At 39.6% G+C, this 24,143-nt stretch overlaps 1 protein-coding gene across 1 annotated transcript in view; it reads right to left on the bottom strand.

Annotated features, from left to right (window-relative positions):
• Nucleotides 1-175: 175 nt before the first annotated feature.
• The window catches only part of LOC309823142 (putative cation-transporting ATPase 13A5), a gene marked incomplete at both ends in the record, with an annotated part of 101,348 nt that continues 77,380 nt past the window's right edge, over nt 176-24,143 (bottom strand). Inside the window, 8 exon segments of the mRNA XM_082655304.1 lie at nt 176-349; nt 352-444; nt 1,849-1,929; nt 4,226-4,314; nt 8,102-8,304; nt 11,069-11,210; nt 11,213-11,242; nt 22,343-22,415. Of these exon segments, the coding sequence (XP_082511430.1) occupies nt 176-349; nt 352-444; nt 1,849-1,929; nt 4,226-4,314; nt 8,102-8,304; nt 11,069-11,210; nt 11,213-11,242; nt 22,343-22,415 (885 nt within the window).

Consider the following 24,143-nt stretch of genomic DNA (forward strand, 5'->3'; position numbering starts at 1 on the left):
GTAGAGGATACAGTCAAAATAAACATATTTAAGGGCCTTTGTTGCAAGGCCCAATACACTGAGAAGTGCACTTTGAATCTTCAGATGGAGAAAGAAAAGATAAGGGTAGACTATCATCACCTCTCTACAGTGTTTTAGTTTCTGGGTAAAAGAGGGATGCAGTTAACAATTCTGATTACAATCTGGTCCAAAAATGTGGTTCTGTGGTTTGGCCTCCCAATTTGAGTTTTTCTTTTGGAATCTGTTCAGAGCTTTCATAGCCTTGGTTGATGTAGAATCCATTTGTGCCATCGCCTGAATAATCCGTCCTGTTTGTGGGAGGCCAGGTTGGGTCTTCTGCCAGTTTTTTTTTTTTTTTTGCCAGTTCTTATATTGACTTTTAGAATGGATTCCACATTTTTTCTTGATCAGTAGCCAGAGCTCTCGATTTTGAAGGATGGAAAATCAGGTGGAAAAAACAATTAAACCATCATCCACTTCCCCTGGCAGCCAGGTTGCTTACTGCCACCCCTTGTTTTCCCAGGCCTTGCTCTAAAGGTGCTTATTACTGATGCTGTGGCCCCTTCTCTCTGCAGCCCCACGAAACCTAGCAGCTCCCCGGGTTCTTTCCCTTGAGAATTGAGAGCATGCTTGTGTTCACAGAAATCTCCAAAAACTTACAGCCTTTCATTTCCACAGATTTCCTAGTTCAATCCTGGCTGGCAATTCACTTAGAATTATTTTACTGCCGGACTGAAATGATAACAAAATAATGCACTCAAAATCAAGAGAAGAAAAAAATCACTGCTACCTGCTCCATGCCACAAAGAAGGTGTCAAATAATGGTTTGTTGAATGAATGAATGAACTCTAGAAAGCAAATGGGTTTTGCTTTCCATTTTGGGGGTGGGGTCTCTTTTTTCTGTGCTTACAAGTACGCACAATTTTTATGCATTTATAATAATAGAATTGGTCAAATCTTGCATTCCACTTTTGTTTATACTAGACTCTCTGTCATATACAGTTTGTAGCTACCATCTTCTCAATAATCATTTTTAATGATTGTATAACATCTCTTCAAATTGCTGTATTACTATTTATTTTAACAGCATCTCTACTTCTGAACACTTGAGTTGAATTTAATATTTTACCACTGTAGATAATACTATGATGAAAACCTTCATACATACAAGTTTCTTCTCTCTTTTTAGGTTGTTTTTTAAAATAAAGTCTCAAAAATGGAATTCCTTTGACTGTGAGAAATTTTATGTGCATTGTGTACAATGGGATATTTGTATATAAGCATATTTTTTCTTAATTTGGTCGATGCCTTTTCCCAAGGAACTTCAGTACATGAATCTTTTTATTGAACTGTCCCTTAAAAAATAGTACCTGAGCCTTTCACTGAGTAGGTAAAGTCATTTAGTGACACTGAGTAGAAGAGAAATGCTATAGGAGAAGGCCTTCAAAGGGTAAGAATTGACTAGAATGAGCAATGGCTTCCCTTCTCTCTTAATTAAGGAAGCCTTCCTGAAGACAGTTCTTCACTCTAAAAGGTCTCATTGAATTTTAGAGCTAGAAGGTCACCTCGTCTAGTCTCTACCAGATTATTAAAAATACTAGGAAAGTACAATACAATGCCTTCATGTGAGACAAAATTAGTTAATTTGATGTTTTGCTTTCTACACTACAGATACTGAGAGCATTTCTAGGCAGCCTTCAAAGAATTTCTCATTTCCCCAAAGAGAACATGTGCAGTATCACTTTGGGGGATTAAAGTGATTGCTCTAAAAACTGAGCATCTGTTGAGAGTCAGTCCTTTATTTATCTCCCCAGAAAAATAGTAAGAGCTATACAGAGATTTCTTTACCTCTACAAAGAAGGCCACACAGAATTGGGTGAGGGCTGCCACCAAAATTGAAATCCTCCATGATGTGATGGTTAGGATGAACTGTTGAAAAAGAAATGCTACCTTTATACTTTGCATACCTTACACTTCAAAAGAACACCTATTATCTAATTTAATTTATGTATTTGTAACAACTCTTTGGGCTTGGAGGGTTGGCAGTACTCTCTCCACTTTACAGATGAGAAGGTCAGTACCTTGCCCAAGGAATCAACGCCAATAAATAAATGGCACAGCCAGAATTCAAATCAGATCTGACTGCCTCTTGCCCTGTGTTCCCTCCACTGCCTGACAATAGACACGGAGTAAACGTGCCCTGGGTCGCAGACATGAGACTGGACACTCTGGAGCCTGTGTGTCTCTCTTCATTTTTATCTTCTCAAATAGAGGGAAGATTAAATCGTTCATCTAATAATATTATTACTTCTAATTCTCCCAAAGCAAAAGCTACCTGGAGTTCATTCTTTCAGTAAAATTGACATATGAGTTAAAGAAACAAAAGGGGGACAGAAGTTCACGTTTATTTTGATAGAAACTAGGTGAAAAAATTTTGAATAATGTTCCCAGCCCTAAATCTAATGGCTTGATGAAAGTTGAACCTGCCCAACCCACCTCCTTTTAAGGATTAGAGGATACACCTTGACCACCAGATACACTTATTTAATAGGTGTGAGAGCTACAACTTTCCATGGCTGCTTCCATAGCAAAAGAATAGTTATGCAGCTCCTTTTCAGACCCTAAAGGGTATAGAATACGTAGGATGACTGTGAAGAGGGTGGGCTGTGTTTAGGACTGAAGCCACAGACCTTCCGCAGTGTCTAAATGCTCACCTTTGATTCTCATCCCTATTCTGATAGGGGTTATTTCAAAGTAACACTATGTTATTTTCTCCCCTAAGTGGAGACAGCTTTTTTTACGGTTGTGAAATAGGCTCCCTGGGTAAAAGGGTGGTCTGGAGAAGGCTGTAAGATTCGACGGTGGGTCAGATGGTAGTGGATAGACTGGCCCTTTCCCTCCTGCTGCCACCACCCTGATCTGGGAGGTCTCTTTTCCATCTGTTAGCCTGGAAGGCACTGGCCACACTGCTTTGGAATTTGCTTCCGTGATGCTCTCCGCTCCTAGCTTCTGGGCTACTTGAGAGTGGTGACTACATCCTACTCTTTGTAACCCCAGTGCCAAACCCACCCTGGAGCTTGATGTTTTGTAAATGACTGAATGGTCTGGGTTTTCATTTCCTAACTGCTTCTCTCTCCACAGCCTCTCTGCTCTCACATACAGCCTTCCTGCTGTCATCTAACAAATCTGTCTTAGGTGCCCCGCTGAAAACCCTGCCCCGGTATCTTCAAGGACTCCCATTGTTCTCAGCATAGAGTCAAAACATCACTGTCCGCCTACCTCCATCCGTGCCTATTCCGCAGCATGCTGCCTCAGTCTTAGCTAATTTTCCAGGTGTTCTGTGAAACAAGGCTTGCTTTTGATTTTTCTCTCTGCCACCCTACATTCTTTTGCATTTCCAAGGCAAAAGAGAATCATTCAGCCCTCTCTGTTTGTGCTTAGGCTGTTGTCCTGCCTGGGACTATACCCGCCTCCTACTTAGCAAAATCTAGCCTATCCTTCTGGACACAGATCAAGTTTCATCTCCTGCCTGAAATCTCCTACGGCAGGAGGATCCTGCCCCAGGGAGAGCTCCTCCTTCCTCTGTCTTTCCCACTTCTCTCTAGTTTACACTCTCTTCAAGCATGGACGGCCTCAGGTGGCCATGCCATCGTTTCACTTGGGTATGGCTCATCTTTGAAACAAAACAAGAGGTAGAGGGCCAGAGTCAATCTTTCTCTTTATTTTATTCCTCTCACAATGCTGGATCCAAAAATGGGCTCAATAACTTCTTAATAAATTTAATTTTAACCCAGTGCACCCTGGGTCCAGTGATGCCCACTGAACTGAAATTCCTTACAGTCACTGCCTTACAGACAGAACACGATTGTCCTATAAGTCTATTTTTTCTCACTCTTCACAATTACATTATAAAGGATTTCTACTATATGATTTAAAAAATAAACTTGAAGGATTAATTATTGTATTAGTATAACATGGAAGAATAAAATATCCAAACCTGGCGTTCCAGGTATGAACAGAACAAATGAACCCAGCTGATGACCCTAATAACATGAAAACACTCAGAGGCTAGCGTGTGTGCGATGGAGACATGTTATTTGCTCTTCTAGTAAATGAGAATAGCCTCACAACATTCAGTGGCCAGAGAGGATATCGGAGTAAATGACTTGCAAATTACAGTGCAGATGTGGTCCCACTGCACATGAGAGTCACGGATGTCATGTGCCTCCGTCCCATGGTATATATCTTGAAAATCAGAAAACAGAATGGAAATTGTGAGGCCCAAGGCAGATACCAGCAGAAGTGAGAATATATCTGAAGAAACAGCAAACGGTATTTTTAGATGCTAAAGGAATGTTTCCTATAATTTGGCACACACGTTGCAGAATCAATTATCTCTGTTGGGCAAATACCAGATACATCTTCAGATGTTTTGATATATCCTCATATGTTTTAAAATATGTTCTAATGCTTGCAAGACAAAGGTGATATCTTAAAAATCTTTCCTTCAAAGGCTGAGCCTAGAAGCTGTTCATTAAACGTATTCTAGTAAATTCCATAAAGGAGTTACCTCAACTGAGGGGTCCTTGGGGCTGGGACACTCTGCAGTGACCAGCCCATGTAAATGGTCACCAGAGAGATCCTGATGCTTTATTACCTCAGGTCTAGTGTCGTTCATGAATAAATAAACAGTCATTCTTCTTGGTGACACCTCACTCTTCTTCATTGCCTAGAGAATAAAGTCCAAGGGTCTTGAATGATTGACGTTCAAGGCCTTCCACAATCTGGTTCCAATCAGCCTTTCTAAACTGATCTCTGGTTGCTCTTCCCTATGTGCCAGGAAAGTTAAACCACAAGCCTGCTGCTTCGACAGAGGCCCAACACTTCTGTGCCTTGGTTCATAAAATACCCTGCATAGATGATATTCTCCCAGTCTTGGCAAGTTCCAATTTTTCTTTTTCTGTTTTAAATTTATTTATTTATTTTTGGCTGCGTTAGGTCTTCGTTGCTGCGCATAGGCTTTCTCTATTTGCGGCGAGCGGGGGCTACTCTTCGTTGTGGTGCTCGGGATTCTCATTGCGGTGGCTTCTCTTGTTGCGGAGCACGGGCTCTAAGCATGCAGGCTTCAGTAGTTGTGGCTCATGGGCTTAGTTGCTCCACCGTATGTGGGATGTTCCCGGACCAGGGCTCGAACCCGTGTCCCCTGCATTGGCAGGCGGATTCTTAACCACTCCGCCACCAGAGAAACCCCCAATTTTTCTTAGAAAGCCCAGTTCCAACACCACTTTCTTTTAAAGACTCCCCAGTCTTCCCTTACCAAGTTTTATTTCATATGGTGTCTATCACTCTGCTTTACATGGTCTTCATTTATGTATCCACTAGGCTGTAACCGCCTGAAAGGGACTTTTTATCTGCTTTTCTGGGACTCTAATTGAATGAGGAAGTGAGAAACTAGCATGCACATCTGCTGGCTTCTTTATCTCCAACCTGCCCACATTGCTTTACTTTGGGGCGCTCAACTTCTCAGTATGCACTGTGCCAACATCCCTGTTCTTATCCCCCAAACCCATGCACTCCTGTGTCCATCAGAATTTTCAGGTGCTTTGTAGACGGTGCCTTATAAATGCTCTTTGATGGGATGAACACCTTCAGGCCGAAACAATAGCATTTAATCAGTGTTGATATGATATAAATGATTCTTACAATGCTCAAAATTTATAAACAAACAAATTAGATTTTCTCTTATATTCTCTCTACCTCATTTATTCCAGTGTTGGTGGTCTATTGGCTCCCAACTCCATAGAGGTCTATACCAACCAGAAATCAGAGGCAACTGTCCTTCTACAGCAGACCCTACTTTTTGAAGCCACAAGGGCTCGGTTTTCCCCCTCACCACCTACACCCACCCTCATATTCATCCATGCCTTATTTTATATATACAACTAGAGGTAGAACCTCTTGGAAGAATGCCCTGGCTTGCTTGAGAGGGGTGTGAGACAAAAGAAAAGAGGGAGCTGCATCTCCTAAAATAAAGCAATCTGAGCAGCTTGGTGATGAGAATACCCCCAGGAGATGGCTGTATGGATTTTTCACTTACTTCATTGTTTCCAAGTCCCAAGGACCCAGATGCTGGGAAGAATATGATGCCCCAAGTGTCCATCCTGATGAAGGCCTGGTACTCACTGGAACGGGGCTGACTGCCGTGCACATCACACTGTACTCAGACTAGTGATCTGAAAAGCAGGCCAGGCTAGGGCACAGCTGAGCAGTGTAGAAACAAAATGATAAGCCTCTCTTCTTTAATTCAGCTTTGACTGGAAAACGTAATAAGGAACTGAAGTGAATGTTGCCCTCCTTGGTTAGTTGCTATTGATGAGGAAAGTTGAAAGAATGGGCTCTGTTTGCACAGGTGATTTGGGAAGACAAGCCCCCCATTTTTTATTTTAAAACATAATCTTGATTTACTGGAAATAGAAGGGTATTTTCTTTACATGATTGGCTCACCTTGAACCAATATTCAAAATCGTATTTACAATTGAAAACCACTAGAAGTATTTTTATGAGGGAGTAGGACTATCTGTTATTTCCACTATTGCTTGACATTGCCTTGGAAGTTCTGGACTGTACACCAAAACAGAAAATATAAATAAGCATTTTCACTACTGAAAAGGAGGAACATTATTAATTGCAGATAATAGTAATTATCTTTCTAGAACACTCAAAAATCAAGGATTTACAGCAAAGTTCAGAAAGGATTCGGAGTAGAAAAATAAATACAATAAACAACACTATACCTTTCACATGTATTTGTGATCACTGATTAGAAAATATCATGGGAAAAAGTCAATCACAATATAAACAAAAATACGAAAAGCATAGAATTAGTGTTTTTAATAAATGTGCAGGATCTATAATGGAGGAAACTACAAATATTTACTAAGAGACATAAAAGAAAGACATGACATGGTCTTAAGTGTGAATACTAAATTGTGTAAACAAATACATTTTTCTCCTAGTATTAAAATCCCAAAGGAGACTTTTTTAAAAGCCTGGCAATTTACTCTATAGTTTATTTGGAAGAATGGAGAAGAAAGAAAAGTAAGAGATTTTTGAAAAATGAAGACTAATGATGATATACCAATCTTATTACTTATTAAATCATTATAAAACTATAATTTCTAAAGTATAATAGTAGATTAAAGAATAGGCTGGCCTATCAATGAAACATAAAAGACAGTCGAGAAATAACTTAATTATATATAAATTAATATATAACATAAATATAATATGAAAACATATAAATTATATATATCAGAAAACCATAAATATACATGTATATAGGTATGATAAAGGTGGAATTATATTCAGTTGAATAAATGACCGAAAGGAATGTTAAATAATAAAATCTGCTGGGAGAACTAGTGACTAGTTGGATAAACTAGTTTGATCTCTACCTCAAACTATATGCCAAAATTAACATTAGATTTAAAAAGCATTAAAATAAATTAAAAAACTAAATGAGTGATGATCTATCTGGTTTTGTAATGAGAAAAAAGCTCTTTATGAATAAAGGTAGTGGAAAAAAATCACAAAGGAATAAACAACTCACAAATAAATAAGAAATATTAACAGCAGCCAAGAAGAAAAAAAAATGGATATAAAATGTAGACCATTCAGAGAAGAAGAAAGACTAATAACATGAAAATACATTCATTGTCACTGATGATCAAAAAAATGCACAGAATGATTAAAGTGACTTGCCTAAAGTTATAAAACTACTAAGGGGTCAAATTGTATTTGAATTGGTTAGAAAGCCTTTTACAAAATATCTTGACATAAGTGTATGTGCTTAAAACAATTCTTGATGACTCAGATTAGGACAGGACTCGTGACCATTCAATATAGCACGTACTTACGTGCACATGAGCAGGTTTCTGCTCATGGGCTCTACTACCTGTGACAATTATGGTTCAGTACTCAATTTTAGAGTAATGCAATTGTTTCCTTCTCAGCCAATCACTTCACCAGTGAGTTGCAATTCTAGGGATGGTGGGAGAGTAGAAAAAAATGTTTGAAAAGAAAAATTAAACTTCATAGTTACAGTTTGTATAGATGGGTTTTCGAAATGGCTTTCCCTTAGAAAAGATAAATGTTGTTGTGATACAGTTGATGGTGGTGATGGGCCATAGCGTGGTACTCTCAAAACTTAAAACTGAATTGGGAATCAGAGTTGCATTTCCAGTCCAGTTTCTTTCCAAACTCACATTTGTTGAGAAATTACTCTGGTTGTCCAGAAAGCACTTACTAGAAAAGAATCACCAGCATTTATGGAACTTTTAATTCTATTTTTATCCAACTGGTACTGGTAGGAAAAAATTAGTTAATCACAACCAGGAGACCTCACCTTGCAAGCTGTTCCAGCCAGTAACTACCAGGACATATTTTGTTCACCTCTTGCAACGACAAAGCATGAATAAAATGCAGAGGAAGTCAAGATTGTTCTTTGTCCAGAATTCCATCTGGAGCAACTGATCTGTCTTGAAAGGGCTTGGATGACAATTTCCTATGGAAACCTTTTCAGTTTGGAACATATGAACTCTATGTGTGTGTGTGTGTGTGTGTGTGTGTGTGTGTGCACGTGTGTGTGGTGTGTTTGCTTTAGTGGACTAATGTAAGCCTCTTAACATGGGTCCTGAGTTTGAATGTGCCCACTCTAATCCACTCTCCTCACACAAGCAAAGCCTCTTCCTGAGGATCTGAACATTCTCCTGCTTATGAATGTCTGTGTTTCTATTTTGCTAATAAATTAAGTTCAGACTTCTCAGGCTGGTCCAGAAGACCTTCACACTCTGGTGTCAAGGAACGATTTGAGACATCTTTTGCTAGACCTCCCATGCCCTTATATTCCAGTCATAGGGAAATATTCCCTGTTCCCCAATTTGTACACTCCTGGGTCCAGATATCCTATTTCCCCTAAGATCACTGTATCTGAAACATCTTTACATTCAGTCAAGCATAACTAGTGCTCCCCATTCTTCTCTCTAGTGCTGCATTTAGCTCGTTGTTTTGCAGTTATTCCTTCACATATTTTTATTTTCCACCCCTGGGATGAGAGTTCTTTGAATGTGGAATATTTCTTTCGGTTTTACTTTTGTTTGTTTGTTTCACTCAACTATATAACAAATCCTTAGCACCTAGCACAGTGATCCACATGATATTTGCTCAGAAAAATATTTTTTTTAAGACATGGGCTTTCCCATTCTGGATTGATCCATTTGTAATATTCTTTTTTTTCAATAATCAAGCCCCAAAATAAACTTGTTTTCATCAGCTTTCTTGTTCAGCTTGAAACTTTTTACTACTATTATAACTGTTTATAGATAAAATTCATTTTTCAATTGTGAACTCAAATGCAAGACTTAAGTCATATTATCCTTGGCTCCCTAGGCTCCCAAAATGTGCTTTGCATACAGTAGATGTTCAGTTACTGTCTGTAGAATAAATTAATGAAACAATCAGCAGTCACAAAGCTTTCTTGCATAAAGAGGACAGACAGACTAGAAGGCCTGAATTACAGAATTTAACACCAAAATGTATCCAATCCAGTATACTTACATGGCAGATAAAAAAGTTGAAGACTAGGGCTTCCCTGGTGGTGCAGTGGTTAAGAATCCACCTGCCAATGCAGGGGACACGGGTTCGAGCCCTGGTCCGGGAAGATCCCACATGCCACGGAGCAACTAAGCCCGTGTGCCCCAACTACTGAGCCTGTGCTCTAGAGCCCTCGAGCCACAACTACTAAAGCCCGCATGCCTACAGCCTATATGCTCTGCAACAAGAGAAGCCACCCCAATGAGAAGTCTGCGCACTGCAACGAAGAGTAGCCCCCACTTACCGCAGCTAGAGTAAGCCCTCACGCAGCAACGAAGACTCAACACAGCCAAAAATAAATAAATAAAATAAATAAATTTATATATAAAAAACAGTTGAAGGCTAGAATGACATAGCTAGTTAATGACAGAGATAGGACTACCCATCCATCACCCTTTTGGCTATACCATGTTTCCTAGATTCAATCAAAAGGTCACTTCTCTGAATACGTGCACTCCAATTTGGGGAAAAGTCTGGTTTTGAAACAAAAGTCAATTCTATATTCTAAGTAATGCTTGAATTGCTGCATTGGGGGTCTAAATGATAGTCTTAGACATCGTTTTGTAGTTTTCAATCTGTCCTTCACTGATCCCTGGGGCTCTGATGCCCTCAGGATGACAGTGGAGCGAGGGGGAGTTTGTAAAAGCCCCACCTTAAAAAAAGCAGCTCTTTCTGCCTTTCCTTTTGGAAGTCAGGCAGGCTTTGTCAAAAAAATGTTTGAACATCTAAATTCACCTCATTTTACCCTTAATTTATAGTTAAGGAAATTAAAGCCCTGGGAGGTGAAGAGATTTGCCCTGAGTCTACTGTTCGATTCAGTCAGAACAATGATACCATCAATGAACATTTTAACACTCATTTGAAAAACTGAAACTAATTTAAGCAAATCTCTTGTATATCAATGGCTGGTTAACTATAGCCCATTGGCCAAATCCGATTCACCACCTGGTTTTGTCAATAAAGTTTTATTGGAACACAGTCACACTAACTTGTTTACATGTTGTCTCTGACTGCTTTTTCACTACAACAGCAGAGTTGAGTAGTTCCAACAGAGACCACAGAGCCCCCAAGGCCCGAAATATTTACTACGTGGCCATCTACAAGAAATGTTTGCTGACCCCTGGTCTATATGATGTCCAAACCACCAGCAAATGAATACATTCATTCAGTCAACCAGCCATTACATCTATGCATCAACAGCCAATGTGAAGATCTTTCCCCACCCACTCCACATGGCTCACTCCAGCATTCCACCCATTGACTGTTCTGTGTTCTATCCCATCACTGGTATTTTGCAGTCTGGAAACAACTTTGGTTAATTAAAAGTTTAGAATACATATTCAAACCAAGTTGAACAGCGTCATTGGGTGTTCATTGTACCACCTTCAGAAAGGAAAGCTAAGAAACCAAACTTGACCTGTGTCTGTAGACCTCACAATACCAGGGCTGCTGCTTCACATAGAGAAATGCACAGACCTGCGCAATGCAGGTGAAGCAGGTGTTTAAAAAGACTGACAATAGCAAAGGGGGAGAAAGGAGCTGTCCTGCTGGTTGGTATGAGCCAGCTTTGGGTAGGCATGAGTTGAGCTCACTGAAAAGACAAATGCATTCTTCCATGTTACAATTTCATTATTGAGAATAAAAGATTGAGATGCATGTTACCCTGAGTCTTGTGTTAGGGTTCAGACTCAGCAAACGTGAATTGAGGGTTTACATCTAGGTAAGCTCACTGCCTAGCTGCATGTCCAATGCTACCAGCCTTTGCCTCTTCCATGCTTTGGTTTCATCTTCTGAAATGAAAATTAATGGGTTCAAAAGTTCTATAATTAATACATGTACCATATTGCATAGTGCAAATATTTTCTCCACAACCAGACTGGCTAGGAATGGTATGTAAAAGAGAAAGATGACTTTCCACATGGATAACAGTACTGTTATCTCTCAGTGATGATGGAAAAGTGGAGAGTTAAGATGAAGAGAGTAAGGAGGCATCTAACTGGACTAATCTTCGTATGCTGGGAAATTTTTTAAAAAACACTCACTCTATTATTCACTTAGCCAACATTCTCTGAGCACTTCAGTGTACCAGGATAGATGCTAGAAGTATGTTCTGCTCCCTCCTGGACAAGTGTGTAATTGGAAGACTGCTAGAGCACATTAGAATTAGTTAGGAAAAAGAACTTAAAGAAATCTTCCCTCCAGATGGGGATGTTAAAATATATTTTGGTCCTAGGATTTATTTTTTAACATTTAAGGGATTGGCAATGGGCAGGGATTAAACAGAACCACAAAAAAAAAAAAAAAAAGAAAAGAAAAAAGAAAAAGAAAAAAGATGATTACATCCATCTCAAAAGCCTTATATGCTAACAAACTGATGAAAATGGAATGTACTTTACTTCTCAGGGCAGAGCAGGAAAGAAGCATGGAGAGGTCGGGATGTTTCAGTTCTTTACATCTGTTACTTCTCCCCTTTTCATAGCTTATGACTGGTTTCTTTGATATAAGAAAGTGAGGTATGTATCCTCAGGTCTGTGTTCATGCATGTAAAGTCAGGGAGGCGGGGATTGAGTGTCCAGTTTTAGATAATAGAACTCTAAAGCAGGTCTTTAGTTTGCTCAATGTGTGTTCTGGGGTTATCACAAACACTCTTTGGTTCTTCATTTTCTCATGCATAGAACGAATGTGTTGGAATGTTTAAATGGTCTCCAAAGGCTCTTCCAACTCATTTATCCTAAATCTCTCTGATTGTCTAAAGCTTTTACCTTTATCAATTTAATCAGTGTTTCCCAGGAGGGTGCTGGGCTAGCGGCTGTGAGTTATGCAGAGTTGAGAAGGACATCTCCTCTGCTTTTAAAGAGCTTGAAGTCCAGTGGAAAACACAGATGGGGTGTGTAATAAAGAATGTGGCTAGCCTTTGTCTCAGGTGGACCCTTGGAGTGAAAAGTTTGACTGGCCTTTGTCCCCACTTCTTGGGATATATCCTCTAAACCCTTGGAATTTCCTGATTGATAGGAGTATCCCTTCTGTTCATAGTGGGCCTAAAGAGAGTTTGTGCTAATGAGCTGACTCAGGATGGGAGCTGGCCATGCCAAAAATACCAACTGTATGATTAGAGAGCTGGGGCCTTCAGAGAAGAAGAGAGCTGGAGATTGAGCTCAACCTCATGGCCAATGATTCAATCAATCATGTTTCTATGATGAAACCTCAATAAAAACTCCAGACACCAAAGCTCATGTGAGCTTCCCTGTTTGGCAATACTCTGCATATGGTCACACATCCACGTGCCAGGAGAGTAAGGCAGACTGACTCCCTAGGAGAGGACAATGGAAAAGTCATGTTTGAGATCCTCCCAGACCTTGCATTTATATCTCTCCCTTTGATTGGTTCTGATTTATATCTTTTTGTTATAATAAAACTGTAATCAGATGGATAGCACTTTCCTGAGTTCTGTGAGTTGTTGCTGCAAATGATTGAACCTGAGGGACTAGTGAGAATGCCCACATTTATAACCAGCACGTCAGAAGTGTAAGTGGCATTGGGACCCCCAAACTTACAGCTGATACCTAAAGTGAAGGCAGTCTTGTGAAGGCTGTCCCTTAACCTGTGAGGTTTGGCCCAGCTTCAGGTAGTTGGTGTCAGAAGTCATTGCATGGACACACAGAGAAGAGGTACACAATGTGGACTGTGGTCAAGACTGGGGGAGGGGTGCAAGGAGACCGCTCTGCAGCCATAGAAAGCAGAGGCTGCAGTGCTTGGAGTTCTCTCTGCAGTCCAGTATCCAAGGTAGAATGTGGCCACAGAGTTCATAGAGAGGCTGTGGGTAGTGAAAAGACGTGTAATTGCACCTCTGGGCATCTGGCTTCTACCTCTTTGGTCTTCTCTTTCTCAGATGTTCATTGTAGCTTCTGCCTTTTCTTTTACACAGGGACTGTGGAAGATTGAATTATTGGCCTCATTGTGGCAAAGTGTACTTTATCTCCCCTTAATTGTGGTGTTTACTGTGTAATTTTCTCTGGCCAGAGAGATGTTAGCAGCTTTGAGGCATGCTTGCATGGCTGGGCTTGCTCTCCGGCTCTGCTGTCTTTGATCTGTACTCATAGCATGCTCAGGTTTGTCCATTCAGTCCAGCCCCAGAAAGAAAAATGAGGAACAAACCTGAATTAAACCCAAAGCCTGGACCAAGACCAACTAATCTACATCCTAAGCAGAGTGGCTCAGGGAAGCCCACCTAGATCAACTGAAGGGTAGTCAACTTATAAAACCACGAGTGGCTATTGTAAGCCACTGAGTTTTGAGAGTGGTTTGTTATGCAGCATTACTATGGCAATTACTGTGGCAATTGATACAGAATCCTTACATAGAGATTATTCTCACTTTTTCCCTAATAGAGATGTTTAATACTTTCTGACAGGGAATCTGTATACTTGACTATAAATAAAAATAAAAATAATAACAACCATTTTAGAGTCCCTACTAGGTTCCAGAGGCTGTGCTAAGTGTTTTATAAACATCATCGTTATTTCTTTAAGAAGCAATGCGAAATAGGTATATTTCTTTACCAGTAAAGAAACTGATGTTCAGAGAACTAGAATCCCTTGCTTAAAGACCCATAGTTAGTGAGTGACATGGTGGTGATGTAAACTCAAGTCTGTCTGACTGTAAAGCCCCATGTTCTCTGCTCTACAGCAGATTGCAGTGGTTTGGAGCTCATGAATTGAAAAGAATAAAATGAGGAGCCCTGGAATACAAGCTCAGGCAGCAGAACAGTTTACCAGCAACTAGAAGAACTTTTCTGAATTGTCTAGGTTTCTTTAAAATGATGAGATATACATATATCACATTGCATGCAGAGGAATAAAAACTTGTGAAGTGTTATATTTTATTCAGAATTAATCATTACCTCCTCAGAGTTTCCTCAGCACATTACCCATATTGCTGCTATAGTTCAGAATGTCTGGCATTAAGTTTAATTGTTTACATATGTATTCAGCAGACTGTGCGCTCCCTAAGAGAAGAAATTCTGTCTCATTCCACTTTCTGTTCCTTACTGAACCTAGCACAGAGCCTGCTGTATGGGAGGACTTAGCAGCTTTTAAATTCTATTCTCAAAGTATAGTTTTTAACTGTTCGTCATCATTTGGATATTATGGAGGTATGTTTCTCCTAAATAGTTGGCTTACTTGTGTTATGGACATTTCAAGTCACATAAGTCAAATTTCAGGAGTCTTGTGAACTCATCTAAGCTACATGCAAAATTTTGATTGTGCCTCAGGAGATTTTTAAGGTGAGAAGATTTCTATCTTCCATCAGATTCTCCAAGGGGACCAAGACCCAGAAAGGGCTCATTGAAGCACTGATGGAACTTAAGAGAGGTATTTCTATAACAGATACAATCCCTCCTACAGCCTTCTTCTCTGTACACTGTGCCTCCTCCAATATGCTGGCGCAATTGGCCCAAATGGAGCTGAATTACATGACTTTACTCATAGAAATGATTGGCCTCGACTGGGCATCTTACCCAAGAGAAGTTTATAAATTTTCTTTCCAAACGATTTGCAAATGACACTGAGAGGTTGAGCTACTTGGCTGTAGTAGGACACGCAGAAAGGTTATGGAAACTCAACAGTAGTCACCATCTGGGGTCATTTGCAAAGTGAATGAGTAGAAGTCAGATGAAAACAGGAAGGATAGAAAGAAGAAGAAAGACAGAAGATGGTCTCTTGGAAATAAAGAAAGAGGACTCTAGCCCTCCTCAAGCCTTGATGCTTTCAACTTTCTGTTCTCAGAATTTTTTTGAGAATTAGGTTCTTAAACATGTCCCTTCCTCAATTTTCTTCATCTAATTTGAGTGGGTCTTACTGAAAAGAACAGGGGTGCAGTTACAACAAGTTCCTTTCAAAATGGCTTCTAAACTTATGAAGGTCAAATTGGACTTCAAGACATGCATTTTCTTAATTGACTTTTCTGACTTCATCTTGCTTTTGTCCTAGATTTTTCCTTTCATATATTATATCTTGTCTTATTAGTGGCCTTTGTATGTTGCATTAAAATCTTGTGGATATGCAAATCAATCAATGTGATAATCCATATTAACAAATTGAGGGAGAAAAACCATATGATCATCTCAACAGATGCAGAAAAAGCTTTTGACAAAATTCAACACCAATTTACGATAAAAAACCCTCCAGAAAGTAGGCATAGAGGGAACTTACCTCAACATAATAAAGGCCATATATGACAAAACAACAGCCAACATTGTTCTCAATGGTGAAAAACTAAAACCATTTCCACTAAGATCAGGAGCAAAACAAGGCTGTCCACTCTCACCACTATTATTCAACATAGTTTTGGAAGTTTTAGCCACAGCAATCAGAGAAGAAAAAAAAATATAAAAGGAATCCAAATCGGAAAAGAAGAAGTAAGCTGTCACTGTTGCAGATGACATGATACTATACATAGAGAATCCAAAAGATGCTACCAGAAAACTACTAGAGCTAATCAATGAATTTGATAAAGTAGCAGGATACAAAATTAATACACAAAAATCTCTTACATTCCTATACACTAATGATGAAAAATATGAAAGAGAAATTAAGGAAACTCTCCCATTTACCACTGCAACAAAAAGAATAAAATACCTAAGAATAAACCTACCTAAGGAGACAAAAGACCTGTATGCAGAAAATTATAAGACACTGATGAAAGAAATTAAAGATGATACAAACAGATGGAGAGATATACCCTGTTCTTGGATTGGAAGAATCAACATTGTGAAAATGACTCTACTACCCAAAGCAATCTACAGATTCAATGCCATCTCTATCAAACTACCAATGGCATATTTCACAGAACTAGAACAAAAAACTTCACAATTTGTATGGAAACACAAAAGACCATGAATAGACAAAGCAATCTTGAGAAAGAAAAATGGAGCTGGAGGAATCAGGTTCCCTGACTTCAGACTATACTCAAAGCTACAGTAATCAAGACAGTATGGTATTGGCACAAAAACAGAAATATAGATCAATGGAACAGGATAGAAAGCCCAGAGATAAACCCACACACATATGGTCACCTTATTTTTGACAAAGGAGACAAGAATATACAATGGAGAAAAGAGAGCCTCTTCAGTAAGTGGTGCTGAGAAAACTGGACAGCTACATGTAAAAGAATGAAATTAGAACACTTCCTAACACCAAATACAAGAATAAACTCAAAATGGATTAAAGACCTAAATGTAAGGCCAGACACTTTCAAACTCTTAGAGGAAAACATAGGCAGAACACTCTATGACATAAATCACAGCAAGATCCTTATTGACCCACCTCCTAGAGAAATGGAAATAAAACCAAAAATAAACAAATGGGGCCTAGTGAAACTTAAAAGCTTTTGCACAGCAAAGGAAACCATGAACAAGACTGAAAGACAACCCTCAGAATGGGAGAAAATATTTGCAAATTAAACAACTGACAAAGGATTAACCTACAAAATTTACAAGCAGCTCATGCAGCTCAATATCAAACAACCTAATCCAAAAATGGGCAGAAGACCTAAAAAGACATTTCTCCAAAGAAGATATACAGATTGCCAACAAACACATGAAGAATGCTCAACATCACTAATCATTAGAGAAATGCAAATCAAAAGTACAATGAGGTGTCACATCACACCAGTCAGAATGGCCATCTACAAACAATAAATGCTAGAGAGGGTGTGGAGAAAAGGGAACCCTAATGTACTGTTGGTGGGAATGTGAGTTGATACAGCCACTATGGAGAACAGTATGGAGGTTCCTTAAAAAACTACAAATAGAACTACCATATGACCCAGCAATCCCACTACTGGACATATACCCTGAGAAAACCATAACTCAAAAAGAGTTGTGTACCACAATGTTCATTGCAGTTCTATTTACAATAGCCAGGACATGGAAGCAACCTAAGTGTCCATTGTCGGATGAATGGATAAAGAAGATGTGGCACATATATACAATGGAATATAACTCAGCCATAAAAAGAAATGAAATTGAGTTATTTGTAGTGAGGTGGATGGACCTAGAGTCTGTCATACTGAGTGAAGTAAGTCAGAAAGGCAAAAACAAATACCGTGTGCTAACACATATGTATGGAATCTAAAAAAGAAAAAAAAAAAAGGTTCTGAAGAACCTAGGGGCAGGACAGGAATAAAGACTCAAACGTAGAAAATGGACTTGAGGACATGGGGAGGGCGAAGGGTAAGCTGGGATGAAGTGAGAGACTGGCATGGACTTATAAATACTACCAAATGTAAAATAGACAGCTAACAGGAAGCAGCTGCATAGCACAGGGAGATCAGCTCGGTGCTTTGTGACCACCTAGAGGGGTGGGATAGGGAGGGTGGGAGGGAGACACAGAGGGAGGGGATATGGGGATATATGTATATGTATGGCTGATTCACTTTGTTATAAAGCAGAAACTATCACACCACTGTAAAGCAATTATACTCCAAAAAAGATGTTAAAAAAATAAATAAAATAATTGTGGGAACAAGGCAAGGTGTGGATAGATAAGCAAGTAAATAAATAATGTGATAGAATTGTCTTTTTTTAAACATTCTCTAAGAGAATGTACTAGGTAGATTTATTTCATTATGGTCTTTTAAATTAATTTTTTAAAAACTTTATGCAATTTTTAAAGGTTACACTCCACTTACAGTCATTACAAAATATTGGCTATATTCCCCATGCTGTACAATATACCCTTGTAGTCTATCTTACACCCAATAGTTTGTACCCCAACCCCTTTAGTGCCCGTCCCCACCCTCCCCACTGGTAACCACTAGTTTGTTCTCTCTATCTGAGTCTGCTTCTTTTTTGTTATGTTCACTAATTTGTTATATTTTTTAGATTCCACATATAAGTGACAGTATTTATCTTTCTCTGGCTTATTTCACTTAGCTTAATGTTATGGCATTTTCTTTGTCCCATACTAATTCAGGCTTAGGTTCAAAGTCCTAACTGGGGAACCTGGAAATATAGATGCCTTGGTGAGAGTGATTTTACATTGATCGTCCAATCATCAATGACTCTTAATGTCTGCAGATAAATGTCCACAGTTATCAGCCTGTCAGTCAAGATTCTGTGATCTGACCCAACCTACTTCGTCAGATTTTATCTCCTGCTGTTTTTTTCCACATACCCTACAGTGTGGTCAAATTGAAAAACTCACCCCCTATATTTATCAGCTCTCTCTTGCTCATGCTGCTTCCTTCTACTTGAAATGCCCTTCTTTTGGTAAAAGATATTTGAAATCTTTTCACCCTTCCTATTTTGGTGCAAATGCCACTTCTTCCATGAAGCCATCCCAGTATCTCTCTTTTCTACATTGCCATCTCCTCCTTAACTGCAGATCATCAGAAACAATATCCCCTTTTTCCAAACTCCAAAAGCATCTGCTGTTTTCTGGTGCTCACTATTTTTGACTTGTATTTCATCCATTCATGTATGTGAATCCTCCACTAAACTCTATACATCAGTGATCAGCCTTTTAATGCCCAGGTACTTAATGTGCGTAACACATAGTAGGAGATGAACACTTCTAAGAGGAGGTTGAATGGAGATTTTCCTCTTGTCTGGGGAATTTTGCTGAGCCTCATATTTGAGGACAGTGAGAGGTAAGTGCCAATTTAATGTAAAGAAAGATGACTACCATATCTCCATAGTACCTACCAAGAGGGATCCACACTGGTCCTTCAACTGTAAGCATGCCATCCCCCCTCCTCCAGTTACCTATGTACAGACTATATGAGAGTAAACCATGGAGATGATCAAGAGATTCTTTAACGGGAATTGTTAGGAGAAGCAAGAACTGTGGTTTTCTTCCCAGCATCACAACACAAATGAAAGGAGGTCATAAAAACCACTCCAGGAGAGACCTGAAGTGGCCAGGGTGGAGAATGGCTCTCATTCCCCTTCCTGTAATATCAAAGGGAAGAGAGAAGGGGCAGCAGTGAGAACAAGCTACACATCTACTATCTGGTACGTCAAGTAGAAGGGATGGAAACTAGCCAGGCTAGAGCTATCTTGGAAGGAATCTGCCCAGTGGACTGTTCAGCTGAGGCTAGAGGGCCCAGCAGAAGAAAAAGGCTTTGTGATATGTACCACTAGAAGGCAGATCCTGAAAGAAATCCTGAGGGGTCAGAGGAGAGAGGGCCACACATGTCAGGGCGTGGTCTAGTCTAGAGCGCTGGACTGGGAATCTCTGAAGAACTCAAGAACTCACCAGTGAGCCCCATGCAAAGTGCCTGAGTTTAGATGCTTACCCTGTTAGAGGGCACTTGACAGGAGAGAACTAGAGTACCCCCACTTAAGCAAAAAGTCCTGGGGTCCTGCCGCTTATATTTGCTGAAGCAGGGGTGAAAGTAGAAAACAAAGGAAAATAGAGACCATGGCCTTCTCTCCCACTGCCTGCTCCAAGCCATAGGTCAGGCTTCATCTGGGGAAGAAAACTTTGCATTGGATGAAAACATGAAATGTTAATTTATAATACCTGGACTTCTTATATCTAAAGATGATGTCATTTGAATACCTAGAATTGACCAGGAAATGATTTGCCTGTAGGATGACTGAACTTGCAGGGATGGGAAAGCAATAGTGTTTGAAGGCAGGTGGTAAAAACAAACAAAGATAGCAGTTTCCACCCTCTTTTTTCACCTTCACCATTTACTTAGACAGCTACACATTTGTTGAATAATAATTGATAAAGTGCTGTCATTCAAATAGAACACTATGCTTCTGATCTACCACCCTTCTGAGACTTTTCTCTCCCACTGGTAACAGGGTTCCTGCCCTGAGTCATCCAAACTCTCCCACCAAACTCGCTCTGAGATGAGAGGGTAAGTTTCACAGAATGACCAACTGGCATGAGAGCCAGCAGGCTATTGCCATAGGAAAGCATAAAGTATACCCATTACCTTGGGAGTCAAATTCATAACCAGCATCATGGAATTAAGTATGCAAAAGCTCAGAACAACTTGCTCAAGGTCATCTGGCAATTCTGTGGCAAGGCTACCACCCATGTTTTTGAATTTCCCATCAGTCTACTTGTACACAGGCTAAGTCTTTTCAAGGGCTCACCAAATTAGTCAGTCATCTCAAAAAAAAAAAGACAAAAAGGATGGGTGTAGCACAATATCATTCATCTTGTAATGAGGGCTTACAGGGTGTGATGCACTGTACTATACACTTTACATGTGGTATGTTATCTGATCCTCACAACCTTATAAGGACCTTTCATATGAGTCAATTATTTATTTAGTAAATAATTTCCCAAAGGTTGCAGAGATAGGACGTGGTAGAGGATGGCCGTGGCCTTCACTTTCACGCTACTGCCTGCTAGCGTAGCTCTTGGAACATCCTGGTATTCTTTTTTTCTTTTTAACATCATTGTCCATCTTCACAAGTAAATCATGCAAATTCCTTTAAAAAACAGCGAACATTCTAGAAGCAATATCAAGGATTCAAAATTATCCAGTCACGTGAATATTAATAACACATAGAAAATATTTTAGAGGGCTATAAATAGACATTTCAACCCTAAGAATCAAAATTGATATTACTTACATCCCTGACACTGGTAAATTTTGTCATTGGGTTAATATAATATATGACCTCAATATCACTTTCATGTTTCTAAGATGCTACATGGGGCTTCCCTGGTGGTGCAGTGGTTGAGAATCTGCCTGCCGATGCAGGGGACATGGGTTCGAGCCCTGGTCTGGGAAGATCCCACATGAGGCGGAGCAACTAGGCCCGTGAGCCACAGCTACCGAGCCTGCGTGTCTGGAGCCTGTGCTCCACAACAAGAGAGGCCACGATAGTGAGAGGCCCGCGCACCGCGATGAAGAGGGGCCCCCGCTTGCTGTAACTGGAGAAAGCCCTCACACAGAAACGAAGACTCAACACAGCCAAAAACAAATAAATAAATAAATAATAATTAAAAATGAATATCTGCTTATAAAAAAAAAAGATGCTACATGAAATTCTCAAGGTTGTTAATATCCTGCATTCCTGCATGTTTTATCTGGTTTTTTTCGTAACACTTCATTTGTTGAACAAGGAAAAGGAGGTGAGTATATCATTCTTTTTCTTTGCTCTCTGTTGAGGCAGTCACCTTTCTCACTTACTAAGAGTTAGTATCAAGCTCTAAGTTCCTTGGTAGGAAATACTTTATCAGTGTCATCTCAAAGGAAGGAAATAAGCAATAACTGCTGTGAGCCGCACCTTGCTTTTGAGAGAATTCCACTACAGTAAAGCGATAGCATTTGTTCTCAAACGTCAAAGACCTAGAAAAAGTCTGGTTTCACGTCAATGTAAAGCATAGCTGAATAATGGAAAATGACCTTTGGGTTTCAAAGATTTCCCTTCCCGGATTTCTTGCACATTTTTCTTTGTACAAGACACAAACCTACAAAGAACTGAGAATGCATTGACAGTTTTTTAAGGCTAAGACCTATTTTCTATCAGGACATATTAACGCCAAGTCTGAGGACTTCAAGCCTCAACTTACTGCCAACACCACTTTCAAAAAATTCACAGGTAATGAAGTCTTGGTAGTTAAGATGTGTCATTGTCAGAACCTCTTATTTGTATGAATAGTTCTAGAATTTCATGGATAAATGCAACTAATATGGTTTACTTTGCTAAAGAGCTTACTTGTTAAACAGACCATCAAGGTAGTAGCAACATCTGGCATGAGATACTGGTAAATTCTGAAGAGCTGTAGTTGCTGAAAAGGAAAGAAAAGTAAACATAAGTGAGGCTTCTGCCATCATATTGTCTTTATCATTCCCAACACTGTTCTCGAAAGTAGTCAGGAAGCAGCTGTTACTTTTCTCCCCACTTTAGGAAGAAAGGAACTTACCTAACATCTTTAGCATCTCATTGGATAGAATAAAACCAAATCACTATTTTCCCAGTGTTTAACTTAATCCCATATTAGCAATGAGAGTCAGTCAGTTGGGAAACACCCTCCTTATTGGCCATAGTAATTCTTGCAGCTGTAGACTTAGCCTGGATAGTTGAACTCTCAACATAAGATATTAAAGCCTGAAAGTTCTTCTGGGACTTCATACTTAAAATTTGAAGTCAAGGCTTCAAATCATTCAACATGTTTTTCTCTCCATCCTCATCCATGGATTGAGTTCACAACATCGTTCTCTTGGAGTCCGTCTACTTTCACAAACTGAACAAGTTCCCCACCCCAAGAAAGCCCATTGCAGGCTTCATTGTGGTATACCATCTGCCTTTCTAAGGTTTGTGTAGACATAGAACTCCTTTTCAGTTCACATTTATGGAATTGAAGTATTTAAACATGAAAGTCAGCTCGATACTCTCCAGGAACTTGCCTTGCAATACCTTTTGCTGCCAAGTCTGTTTCTCTGCTTCATAGCTATTGACTGAGCACTAAATCATAATCTGGTTCTATGCATATTACAGACCACATTGACGCAAATGAAAATATTTCTGGTCCCTTGGAGAGGGAACTCAAGGTCAAGATGTTTCCAGGTGAAGGTCCTTGGAGGGCACTCTTACTTAGGTCTAGACCATCAGAGTGAATGGTTTCAGAGTAGACTGGTTCCAACTCTATCCATGGAGACTTTGGAACTGAAATTCTGCTTTTGTAATTTTCAGAGAACGCAAATAGTTTCTCAGTGTTCCTCTCATCCTCCAATTCTTTCTCTGTCTTTTTACATTTCCTTCTCATATTCTTTTGCCCTCAGAATGGTAAAATTACATATAAGCAGGTTGAGATGGAACAGGGCTTTTCAAAGACAGCTTTACTTTTTATTCTGGGAGCAGTTTTCAGAGAACTATCCAGGGCTTTGGAAATCAGTCAGCCTGAGTTCCTGGAGGCAGATAAGGCTCGGCCAAGGGCAAGATCTAATTTGTTTTTAGTCATAGAGGCAGAACTTGAATCCAGGTTTCCTGACTCCCAATCCATTTCTTGTTTCTACCCACCTAGTTGGCCCTTAGCCTCTGTGTATGCTTCTTGCAATCAATAGCCCACTGAGGCTGGAGTCCTGTGGTCCCTGCTTTCACCACTCAAATGTCTTAGGGAAGCAGTACAATAATTCCCTCCCCACAGAGTTCCCTGAGCCTGGTGGATCATTTTACTGTAGAGTAAGTTATGACTGAACCGATGCAGAATACTTTCAACCTATACATATTTCTTCCATATAGCTAATTAATTCTTAGATGATTATTTTTATCATTTCATTTCAAAAGTCTTTTCAAAACATTTTTACAGAATTGTTAATCCTTTACTAATGACGTGTAAGTTCTGGGCAAGTTCAGAACTAAAGCTCCGGTGTGGGAATTTTTCCAGATTTTGAGCCCTTCAAAGTCAAATTCAACAACTTTTCATTCTTTTTATCTCTTCTTAGTCTGCCAAAAATACTCCATAGTTGGAGACGGATGCATTTCCTGCTGAGTTATATTTAGGCTCCCCTGATGC

This window comes from Grampus griseus (genome assembly GCF_964374135.1).
Source record: "Grampus griseus genome assembly, chromosome: 5".
NCBI classification, from domain to species: Eukaryota; Metazoa; Chordata; class Mammalia; order Artiodactyla; family Delphinidae; genus Grampus; species Grampus griseus.